Source organism: Leptopilina heterotoma, unplaced genomic scaffold (assembly GCF_015476425.1).
Source record: "Leptopilina heterotoma isolate Lh14 unplaced genomic scaffold, ASM1547642v1 Lhet_312, whole genome shotgun sequence".
In the NCBI taxonomy this organism is placed as follows: domain Eukaryota; kingdom Metazoa; phylum Arthropoda; class Insecta; order Hymenoptera; family Figitidae; genus Leptopilina; species Leptopilina heterotoma.
The window spans coordinates 183,336-196,440 of record NW_025111013.1 but is presented as its reverse complement, the minus strand read 5'-3'; the positions used below and the strand labels follow the sequence as shown (position 1 = coordinate 196,440).

Here is a 13,105-nt window from a genome sequence, read left to right as displayed (position 1 = left end):
CATTAAACAATGAAAAGAAAAAATCCCTCGAGTTAAATTATTAGTAAAAAAAAAACTAAAAAGAGCAAGCAGATCACTAAAAAAAAGAAACGGAAAGCACAAATTCGCGCTGCGTCTTGTGTGATGAGACATATTTTTTTTTCTCTTCCAAAAATAATATTACACACCGCAAAAGGCATGAAATTAAAAAAAGGTGAATTTTTTCTTCTCTCAATCAAAGAAAAACTCTTTAACGCAAAATTTTGTGATTATTTTTTTGTCATTTTGTTTTCTTTTTTTTTTGTCATCAATAATTTGTCTATTAGAATAAGTAAATAATGTGAGTGATAGAGGTACACGAGTGTTAAACTATGCCCTGTGTACATTATGGTGCACACGCAATGACTTAGCGAATAAATCTACTTATACTCAACAAGGTACTTAATATTCTTTTTTTTTATCTCTCTATAATCTACTTTTTTTTCCCCCAAAAAATGGCTTTCTGCATTGGACAGCCAATTTTCAATTAATTAAAAATTTAACTAGTTTCTTTTTCTGTTTCATTTCCTTTTTTCTCTCCATTTTTTTTCTTCATCATCAATTTTCTTTTTTTTTCAGAAAATTCAGTTTCTTTTAAAGAACTTTCTCATTTTTCATCATCTTCATCATCATCATCATCGCCATTATCAATTTTTTCCTTTTTTTTTACAATCTATTATCGAAAATAACATTCTAAAGTCTAACTCTCACTTGCGACGAAATAACATTATTATAATAGTACAACATTTTTTTTTCTCTGTTTTACAATCTTAAAACCGCTTTTTTTTATATATAACAAATGTCCCGATTGTACACACTGATCAGGTGGTAAATTTTCTCTTTTACAAATTTTTTTTACACCTTTTCTGATATGAAAAATATTCCAGATATTTTTTTTTTTATTTTCTAAGTGTTTCAAATGGAAAAAATTAAATCTGGAATAGAATTCAAATTCTTTTCCACCTGACGATGAATTTTTTTTTCGACAAAAGAAAATATAACTCGAGACTGAAAATCAAATTTTCGAATTTAATAATTTTTAGTCTCGATGGGAAAAATTTTCTTTTTTTTTTTAAATCAGGATGAGAGTTTTCCTCAAGTCTTTCCTGTCGTCAATCTTTAAATTGCCGAGAAGAAATTTTTGCACAAAAATTTCCAAAAATTTACCCTGATTTTTTTTTTGTTTCCTTTTATAGGCAAAAGAGTGCGAAAAAAAAATTTCGTACTTTTTTGTCGACAAATTCGAAAAAGGAAAACACTCACCGCGCGCTAAAGAAAAAAATGATTGTCTCAAAATGAAAAGATTGACGGTAAGAAAGAGGAAAATTCGAAGAAAAAATTGTGAATGAAAAAATGCGATATCGATGGTCCTTAAAATGTATAATTTTTTTTTTAATACAAGTTGTAAATATAAATATATACGCGGCGTTTATCGCACAATAATATAACAACTTTCCCCCTCCAATACAGAGCTTGAATGAAGTCGCTTTTTTTTTATTTTTCAAAAGTGCAATTCGTGATTAAAAGTTGATTTTACTTTTGCTTTTTTTCTTTTTTGCAAAACTAAATTCAACTTTCTTCGCTCTATTGTCAATCGATACAATATAATCTATTCTTTGTGACTTTTTTTTACACTATAATATAATATATGTAAAGATGATTTTTTTCAATATATATATATATATTTTTTTTTTAATGAATTACTCGCGACATCTTTGTATATGGAAGTTCCTCAACTAGTTTTAACGTTTGATTAATACGTTATATACAACCGAAGTATTTTTTTCTTTCTCTTTTTAATCGAAGAAAAAACTTAATATTTAAAAAATTCACTACTTATTCAAATTTTTCTTTTCCGATCAATTGTCTTATTTATTATCTATTTACCGTTTATTTTTTAATATTTTAAAATATTTTTTCTAATCAAGAAATTAACAATATAAATATCAATTGAGCGTTAAATAAAAATATGGTAAATTCTTTGAAAAACAAAACAAGTGATAATTTTTTTAAAAACTGATTAATTAATTAATTATAGAGGTATTTCAATAGAAAGCACCATTATTTCTTTGTCGGCACAAAAACAGGAAATAAATTTTCTCCTCAGTTTCTAAAAATTTTTTTTCTGTACAATATTTAAAAATTGTCATTATTTGTATTTTATTTCTTTTATATTTTTATTTTTATTTTTAGTTTTAGTTTCATTTTTTTTTCTTTTTATTTTCCGTTTTCTTTTTTGCTCAATAACAAAATTGTTATTGAGTTTTCTTAATTTGTTAATGACAATTTTTTTTGTTATTAACAATTTTTTTGTTAATAACAATTTTTCTTTTGTTAATAACAATTTTTTATTTGTTAATAACAATTGTTAATGACATTTTTTTTTTGGTTAATGACAATTTTTTTAACATTTGATTGTAATGGTAAAAGTTATACAGTGGTTTTTTTTTGCTTAATAATTAAAAAAAGTAAGAAGTTTCGTAGTTTATTTATAGGTGAGAAAAGAAAAACAATTAAATCACTATAGACTGAATAGATCGTTATCCGGTTGGTGTCTCGATGTACAGGCGGTAAATAATAAATCTTCGAAATTTCGTCTTCTCGGATAAATTGAAATTCAGTTCATGGGAAAACGAAGAGTCCAGATCGCTGCAAATTAAAATTGTCTCTCTCGTCAAAGCAATTCGTTAAGTGGAGTCAAAAAAATAGTATTTAATTGGGGCAAATTTTTTACTTTTGCATTTTTTTTCTCAAAACTTGTATTTTTTAATTCTATTTTTAATTTTTTTGCTAATTATATTTTTACCAATTTTACTTTTTTAACTAATTTTAATTTTACCAATTTTTACTCTTTTGCTGATTTTATTTTTAAAAACAATTTTACTTTTTTTCTAATTTTATTTTTACCAAATTTTACTCTTATAATTTTATCTTTACTAATTTTACTTTTTCAGTAATTTTATATTTACCAATTTTACTATTTTGCTAATATTATTTTTACTAATTTTACAAATTAAAATTTTCCAATTTCGAGTTTCGAATTTTCAGCTATTTAAAAATTATTTATTTATTTAATACATATTTTCCTTGAAAACTAAAATTTATTATTCAAATAATTTATTTTTAATATTGAAAATTTCGAAATAAAGAAAAAGAACAATTTTTTTATTTCTAAAGTCTGAAAAAAATTTTTTTTTCAATTTTGCAAAAGAAATTCGAAATTTTCGTCAATGATTAAAATTTCTTGGAATAATAAAAACAATTGAAAATTTATTCTAATTAATTCTAATAACAATAAAAGTATTAAAACTATATTTGAAATTAAAAAATTCTTCTGAATTTTTGTCTATTTTCTTTCTTTTTTTGTAAATTTCTGCTATTTCTCAATTTTTTGTCTAAAAATTCAAATGCCATCCAGTTACAAAATTTCTTTTTGCTTTTTTTCTTTTTGAAAAAAAGTAAGCGGATGGCATTTGAATTTTCTTTTTGCATCAAACGATCACTGAGCAGAGAAGTTTAGTGGGACGAAGGATTTTTTAAAAAAATAAAAATGTCAATGAATCAGTGCTGAACTTTTGAAAAACAAAATTTTTTTCCCTTTTTTGGAAATTTAATATTTAAATAAAGAAATTTAATATTTCAATAGAATTTAAATTGTAAAAATTTAAAAAGTAAAAATTTTTAATAGTGGAAATTTATTTAGACAGTCCAACAAAAATTGTTTTCGGTGTCAAAGGCGAAAATAAAACGAAACAAAAATTCCTCTTCGAAAAAAATTCGAATCGAGGAAAAAGAAATTTTGTTTAATAAACCGGAGAAAATAAATTTAAAGAAAATATTTCTCCCGTTGATAGAGTATTCGAATTTTTCAATATTTTCGAAAATAATTTCTCCCAGAGAAAAAAATCCCAAAAAAGGAAAAAATTAGAGGGAAAAAAACGAAAAAGGCGAAAAAAAATGAAAAGGAGAAAAAATCAAATTGAGAAAAAAAAAGAGAAGAAATAAAGACGAAAAAAGTTCAAGGAATAAAAAATAATCGAAAAAATTCGAAAAAATTAAAAACCGAGAAAAAATAAAACGAAATAAATAAAAAGTCGAAAATAATATAAAATCGAAACGAGTAAAACCAAAAAAGCGGAAAAATTTTGTCAAGGGAAGAAAAATCGTCCAGCACTGGAAAATGAATAACGATAAACGAAAAACCCCTCAAAAAACAGTATTAATTTGAAAAAAAGGAACAAAAAATGAAAAACAAAAATAGGTGAAAGTCTAAAAAAGCTCCATCTCCACTTTCCCATAAACTTACATTGTTTTTTTGATCCCGTGAAAAAAATCGCCCGTACATCGTGAAGGAAAAAAAAATAAAAAATAACGCATCTCTAAATAATTATTCAAACGTTAACAATAGACAAGGGCCAAAGTATATCTACAATAATTTTTCTCTTCCTGTCTCTCAAGAATATGGCACAAAAAACGATTGAAATAGAACTTCATATATGTATTTTTTTTTCATTGAAAAATTTTTCATTTTTAAAGTGAAAAAGAAAAAAAAAATTCTCCTATTCTGGTAACGCGTCCCGTGTACAACTCTATTATAGAGATTCGATGGAGCCTATTATAAAATGCGTGAGTCAGGTGATGGAGATGATGGAACATGAATCATTATGATGTATCCTAGCACACACAGCCAAGTTTATAATAAATCTGCGACACACGTAATTAAAAAAAATCACCACCAAAAAATTAAAAGTTTATGGTGATTTTTTTTCTTGTGTCGAATTTGAAATTATTTCCATTTTTTTTATCACGATGAAAAAAATTCTTTTTTTTTTACACACACATTTTTTTTTTTTGCAATTCCTACAGATTTTTCCCTGATCCCTACCCTAAATTCGCCACTTGCGAGAGAATTATATTTAATATATAATATATATTATTATTATTATTTAACCACGCATTAGATATATCTCAATTATTATTTATTTATATATATATTTTTTTTTGTTTTTAATTCTGTAAAATGTAAATATATTGACTAACTCGTCGGACCTGCGATGATTGATTAATACAAGATTAAAGAATCTACATTGTGTCCTTTCAATAAACATGAGACTACAAAACAATCTGCATCTTTCAGTTTATTCCCTATTTTTTTTCTATTTTTGCTTTTTTATTTTCTTTTTTCTTTCTTTCTTTCATTTTTTGTCGCATTTGATTTCCAGTTTCGTTTCAATTTTGTTGATTCGATTTTTTTTCTGTTGGTATTTTTTATTTTTTCATACTTTTGTTAATAAAATGATAATTAATAATTAAATCTTAATTATTTATTTATTTAAGAAAAAAATTAATTAATTAATTAAAAATAAATTCTTAATTAATTCATTATTATTATTAATAATAATAATAATTTACACTTTCGAATCATTTTAAAAAAAATGTAAAAATTTTTCGAGAAAATTAGAAAAAAAAATATTTCTTTAAAATCAAATAAAAAAAAAAAAAATGATTTCATTTATTTATTTTTTTACTTGAAGAAAATTTGAAAAAAAATCAAATTTGCGAAAGAAAAACGCCAAAAATTCAAATTGAAGCAAAAAAAATTCTTTTCAGTAATTTAAGTACAAAATAAATTATAAAAAATACCAAACACGTGGAATTCAAATCAACAAATTCGAATTCAATTCTATTTCATTGAAATAACCTTTTTTTCATACTGAACAAATCGCATCATTTTTTTTTTTAAATTTTATCATTGTTACATCATCAACGGATAAAACTTCGCTATAGAACTTCAAAAAAGAAAACAACTTGCAGGTGGCTTTGAAAAAAAATTTTCAATTTTCGAGAGAAATTTAAAAAAAAATAAAATTTCTGAAATTCTGAATGAAAATTTCAAAAATCCGAACAATTCTCGGAAAATAAATTAATTTACCACAATTATAGTAATTTAATTTTAATGAGTAAAATAATTACTAATTATTATAATAATGATAATAATAATTATTATAATAATGATAATGATAATAATAATATAACAATAATAATTAATATTAAAAAAACTATTCATACAAAATTGTTCTATTTTCAATAATTAACTTAATTACTTTTCAAAATCAAAATTTTTTTTCATGAAATTACAAAAAAGTATACAATATTTTTGTATCGAAATTAAAACATGAAATTGTAACGAAAAATTGAAAACAAAAAAAAAATTGTCAAAATGGTATTCGAATAAAAATCTTCTTTATGAATTTAAAAAAGAAAAAACTGAATAATATTTTTGTAACGAAAAAATACAAATTGAAAACAAAAAATAATTGTCAAAACGGTATTTGAATCAAAATTTTCTTTATGGAATTAAAAAAAAGTAAAAAATGTTTTTTTATTACGAAAAAACGAAAAATTGTCAAAACCGTCTTTGAATCAAAATCTTCTTTTACAGAATTAAAAAAAAGTAAATAATCCTTTATTCTTCAGCGAAAATCCCTTTTCAAAAAAAGCGAAAAAAAATTGAAAAGAAAAAAAATTGTGAAATCGTATTTTTTGAAGTTAATGAAAAAAAAAGTTGAAACAAAATTAAAAAAAAATTTCTTTTTCTTTCCAGTAGACGTCCTTTTGGATGGTCCTCGTCCGGTTGCCAAGTTACTTTTCCTGCGCAAAGAAATTTTCATTGGAAACAAGAGACCATTCGTCGATTCCATCACAGCTTTTATATAAAAATTAAAAAAAGAAAATATTTTTCTAGACCCGTATTTTTTTTCTCTTAAAAAAAGAAAAAAAAATTTACTTCTCCCGATTTTTTGTGTTTCCTGACACCTACAAGTTGTTTTTCTTTTTATTTTTCCTTTTGTATTTTATGTATTATAATATAATATATTATTTATAGAAGAAATATTCTAAAAAGCACTGGTTCTCGCGACACGATAAAGAACTTTTTTTCCTCCATTTCTAATTTTTGTTTTCATTTTGAAAAAACAAAGAAAATTTGAAAAGAGATTGCAAAGAGTTTTTGGAAGAAGATAAATACCCGAAGTTAAAGGCGGCAATTCCCAGTCAAAATCCTCGTAAAGTTTGGATTCTTTTTTTTTGGAAATAATTTAAAAAAGACTATAAATTATACTTTAATAATAAAATTTAATTAATAATAAAAGTCAATTAAAAATAAAAGTCAATTAATAATAAAATTTAATCAATAATAAAATTTAATCAATAATAAAATTAAATCAATAATAAAATGTAATTAATAATAAAATGTAATTAATAATAATAATCAATTAATATTAATAATAATTATAAAGACTAATTACTTCTTTTAAAATCTTTTTTCCGAAAAAAATTCTTGTTTAAAAAATATCTTATTTTATTTTTACGAGTAAAACATATTCCCAATTCATCTAATAATTAAAAATCAAAGTAAAATTTGATTAAAAAATTGAAATTTTGTCCATTTTGACAAAGAAAAAAAATTGTTTATTTTCTTTTTTATAATTCTGACAATTTTTATTTAAAAAATTTCCCTAGTTAACAAAAGAAAAACAAATTTTTTGAGGTTTTTTTTTTCTGAAAATGCCCACAAGAGAAAAATAACGAATTCGAAATTTTAATTCTGAAAACTGTCTTTTAAATATTTACAATTTTTTAATTGAATTCTTTGATGCTGAAATGCTCTCGATGGAAGATATAATAATTTCTAAATAGTAAATCCTACAAAACTTTATTTATAATTTGAAGAAAATTCAAATTCTTAATTAGAAAATTCAAACTTTTATTTGAATTCAATTTTTTTTTACCTAAAAAACTCAAATTCTTAATTAACAAACTCAAATTCTTAATTTAATAATTCAAATTCTTAATTAAAAAATTCGAAATCTTAATTTACAAATTCAAATTTTCAATTTGAATTCTTTTTTACAAACAAAAGAAGTCTGTTTTGAAAAAATCAAATTACTTTTTAAAAAAACTGAATTTTTCCTTTACTAAAATTTATGAAGAATAGAAAAGGCCCATTTCTGTTTTTTTGAGAATTTCTTCCCCAATAGAGAACATTCTTTGGATGATTTGAAAAGAAAAAAAGATCAATTTACGCATTTTTTTGAAAATGAGATCTTTTTCTCTTTGATATTTGTTTCTTTCACTAATTATTTTTTATCTACTTGAACAGACTTTATATATTATTTATTTATTTATTTATTATTTACGTCAATTTCGATATCAACTTAGCTAAAATATCTACATAACAAGTTTTCGACAAATTTCTTTTCTCACTTTTCGTTATATTGAATAAATATTGAAATTTTAAGATCGTAATTGAAAAAAATTGTTTAAATTATTTTTTCTTTACATTTTCGTAATTATTGAAATGTTGACGACTATTTTTCTCTCTAATAATAATAAAGTTGTCAAATTTTTACTTTACATCTCTTTGAAAAATTTTTCTTCTAATGCTAATTTTTTCCGAATTAAATATTTTTTTTTACAATTATCAATCATTTTTTTAATTATCAATTATTTTTTACAATTATCAATCATTTTTTTAATTTTCAATTATTTTTACAATTATCAATTATTTTTTTACAATTATCAATTATTTTTCAATTATCAATTATTTTTTACAATTAACAATATTATTTTTTACAATTCTGAATTATTTTTATTTTCTTCTAAATTGTCAATCGTCAATTTTCCATTTTTTTTTAAATCTTTTTTTTTAAACTGCATTGTTTGTTAATTTTCTTGGTACATTTTTACTTGAGAATATTTTCGTTTCTATTTTATTCCATTTTTTAAATATTTTTTAAAAGGATATTTACTTTTTTTCCTGCTCTCCAATGTTATTTATTTATTTAATTCTATCCTTTTATGTATTTTTCTTTTTAAAAAGAAAGAAAAAAAAATATATAAATAAATAATTTTTTTCGATAATTATTTTTTGCAAAAAAATATTTTTGCCAAAAATATATAATTTGTCAATTTAACATTTGTTTTTATATTCTTTGTTATTTATTATTTTCTTTTTCAATGATAATTATTTATTTTCAATTACTTTTCAACAATATTTTTTGCTTTCAATTCATTTTCAATTACTGTTCAATAATATTTAGTTTTCAATTTCTTTTCAATTTTTTTTTTATTCAATTACTTTTCAATATTTTGTTTACAATTAAATTTCAATTACTCCTCAATAATATTTTCAATTAATTTTTGATATTCAATTATTTTTAATAAGATTTATTTTGCAATTACTTTTTAATAATATTTTGTTTATAAATATTTTCAATTACTTTTCGATATTTAGTTTTCAATTACTTTTAATTATTTTTTTTTGTTTTTAATTCTTTTTCAATATTTAGTTTATAGAAAAAAAATAATAACAATACCTAACAATAATAAGAAGAATAAAAATTTTGTTTTCTGTCAATTTCAGTTTATTACAATTCGATCATAGTCTGTTAAATATTTTCTTTTTCTTTTGTTTGCTTTTGCAATTACGAAATTTGTCATATAGATAAAAATTTTTTTTTTACTTATATTTTCATATTATCAATATTTAATTAATAATCATAATAATAATCTGACTCTCCAAGAAGGTTCCCTCAAATAGAATTTATGAAACGTTAAATTTGTCTTTTCTTTCTTTTAATTTTTTTTTGCGGACGCAAATGGTTTTAATATATAATATACTTCTTTTTCTATATGTCATTCATTTTTTTCAACAGTATATTTTTCTTTTCTTTTCATTTTTGTAAATATTAACCTCGACATTATAATAATCTCCTGTATATATATATTATTATATGTATATATATTTATAGATTTCATAAAGACAATATGAATTCTCTTTCTGTTATATGATTAAAATGAAAATAATGGTAAAATAATATTAGTATTAATATTATTATTACTATTACTATTATTATTACTATTGCTATTATTATTACTATTATTATTATTAATAATAATATTAAAAATAATTATTAATTAATTAATTATTATTATTGTTATTATAGTAATAATAATAGTAGCAATAAAAATACAGAAGTAGTAATAATAATAAAAACAAAAGTTACAATAAAAATTATACAATAATAATAAAAATAAAAATTACAATAAAAATTATACAATAATAATTAATCTAGATTCAAAATGTCTTGGCGAATATATAGAACGTTGTAATATATACATCCAAATATATATATACGTATACTATAAACTCTTTTCTTTCTCCGTTTAATTACTTTTTTTTTCTTTAAATATATTTATAAATTTATATTTATACCACAATATATTTTTGTGTTATTATATAATATATATATATATTATAGTCAATTGTAACGTTACCCGATATTTATAAATATACAAGTCATTTTTCTTCTTTTTTTTAAAGAGCGATGAGCCAGCGCTTTCTTGATTTTAGTTTTTTTCTTTTCTTTAATTTTTTTTATTTTCTTTTAACTAGAGTTAGTATTCGAGTCACCGAATTCCATATTTCGACGCTAGACGCTAATTTATTAATTTTTTTATTATTCATTTGCTAAGATTCTTTAGGTTCAGTTTTATTTACCACAACTACGATTTGTGGTTTTTTAACCCTATACGTAGTGTTTTAAGTGTTTTTCCTTTTTTTTTTCTTTTTTTTCACTATTTTTTTCTTCTGCAACACCTTCTTCTTTTTGCCAAATAGATTTTTTATTCCCTCTTTTTTTCTTTCTATTTGGCTATTTTTATTTCTCCTCAAACTATAATAATCACGAAAAATTTTTTTTTTATCACTATTTTTATAATATAGAAAAAATCCTTTCGGTCAGTGAAACTCGAGACTTTTCTTCGAAAAATTTGCAAAAAAAAAAAATTTTCCCCGAGGTGAAAAAAGAATTTCTCCTTTTTCGAAAGAATTGCAATTTTCCCCGAGAAAAAGAAATTTATTTTTTCCGGAAAATTGGTAAAATAATTTTCGAAGAAGGAAAATCGAAGCAAACTGTAGTTCTTTTTTTTTCAAGAAAGAGAAAAATTGCGCATGGACTATAATAATATTTTCTAGCTAATCAGGTAATTAATTAACTAAATAATAAATTAATTAATTAATTAAGTAATTAACTAATTTATTAACTAAATAATTAATTATTTAATTATATTTTAATAAGTAGAAGAAAAAACTGAGTTCGGCTAATATTCATCGCTTTGAAAGGGAAGGCGAAGACATTTTCTTTCACGGCCCGAGAAAAACTTGCACAAGCAGAGCGAACATATTTTCCATTTATTTATCATTGCAATATATTTATTGTGTTAGTTGGCATCGTACGATTGTATATATAATAATAGTAATAATATAAAATTGTCATTTAAAATAAACTCTAATGAGAAGCGAAGAAAAAATCAACAACGAGAATTAATAATTAATAATTAATAATATTCAATAAATAAAAACAAGAGCAATTTTTTCTATATTTTCCAAATATTTCTCTCGTGAGTAAAAAAATTATTTTGAAAAAACCTTTTATTTTCCAAAAAGAAAATAAATTCTTTGGAGAAATTTATCGAAAAGAAAATCATTTCTTAATTTTTGAAAAATATGGAAAAATTTGTCTCTTTCTTTCTTTCACAGAGAACAATCGGGAGGAAAAGAGCTTGTGCTTTTAAAGTTAAAAAAAAACGATCAGCCGGTCCAGCCAGCTAATAAATATATATTTATTTATATATTTATATTTATAGTTATGTATAATATAACTCTGTCAATCGAGTTTTTCTTTCTCTGATCCGTCTGGCATTAAATAGCGCATCTTTGGTATTGTCGATTTGATCGCTCCACTTGTCAAGTTTTTTTTTATATCTTTCTTTCCTGTTTATATAATATTGCAATTCAATAAAAATTTGTCATATTCTCTCAAAAATTGCATTTTATACATATATTTATTTTCTCTTGCCGTTTTTTCTTGTGTGTATATAAATTCAACGGTTTTTTTTCTTTCTATTCAAGAATATATTTGGAGAGAATTCAACAAGATTTTTTTTTTTAATAAAAAAAATATATATTTTTTATGGAATAAGACTTTGAAAACGCTTCTTTTCGATTCGCTTCGATCGCACGAAGAAAAGTGCTCTCTCATAACTCTCACGAAATTAACTAGAGAAAAATCTGATTCATTCGTTTACACGCTTTGAGATTTTAATGACAAAAGAAAAAAAATCGTTTAAAAATCGTTTCTGCATTTTTTTTATCCACTGAGAAATTTGTTTTCTTTCTTTTAATCGTTTAAAAAATTCGTTTCCATTTTTTTAATCAATTTAAAAAAAAAGTTTCTATTTTTTTGAAATATTTAAAAAATTTATTTCCATTTTTTTATTCGTTTCGAATATTTTTCTCGACTAAATTTTCCAATATTTCCCTCTTTTTCAAAAAACGAATTTTTTCCACAAAAAACAATCCTCGCAGTTCAATTATTCGACATTTTTATTTTATTTCAATTTTCCTATAATAAATTTTATTTTATTAATTGTCTATCACATAAATAATTATTCTTTCTTGTCGAGAATAATTCCGAGGAAGGAAACAGAAAACTTTTGAAAATCGAAAAAAAATTGTTTTGCTTCCCTTTTGAGATTTCTATAAAAAAAAAAAAAAACAGAAGAAAAACTTTATAAACGATTGAGTAAAATGAGATTATTGACCGACTTAGAGGGTTCGAAAATATTGAAGATTCTTTATTTTCTTACATAATAATAAAATTCTCCGGATAACAACTTTTTCCCTCCTCCTCCTCCTTCTACTTCTCCTCTTTCTCAATTCAAACACGAGTTTTAAAACTCGAGAAAATCTGGGTTAAAATTTTCACGATATTCCTTGAATTTTTTTTCCTTCTTGCTTTCGTTAAATTTCAGAATTATGTTTTGTTTATGGAATTTATGATAGAAAGAAAGAAAGCAAAAAAAAAAAATGTTCCGTTTGTTTAGAAGCAAAACAAAGTTTTCTGCATTTACTCTCTTTTTTCTCTTTTCCCTTTGGTCTTCATGGAAAAAATATAAAACAAAAAATTGAGAAATTTTCCGAAGTTTAAATTTAAAAACTTTATTTTCATTTCCAAATATTTAA

General features: G+C 22.0%; 1 protein-coding gene across 3 annotated transcripts in view; it reads right to left on the bottom strand.

Moving 5' to 3' along the window:
* Positions 1-2,385: 2,385 nt before the first annotated feature.
* Positions 2,386-13,105, bottom strand: part of LOC122504720 (RNA-binding protein Nova-1) — a 45,337-nt gene continuing 34,617 nt past the window's right edge. For 2 of the 3 annotated variants that reach the window (XM_043615936.1, XM_043615934.1), the window contains one exon: positions 2,386-2,667. In XM_043615936.1, coding sequence (XP_043471871.1) covers positions 2,641-2,667 — 27 coding nt within the window. In that variant the 3' untranslated portion in view covers positions 2,386-2,640. Of the gene's footprint in view, positions 2,668-6,519; positions 6,670-13,105 lie in introns of those variants that run through there. The other variant, XM_043615935.1, reaches the window with a different exon arrangement.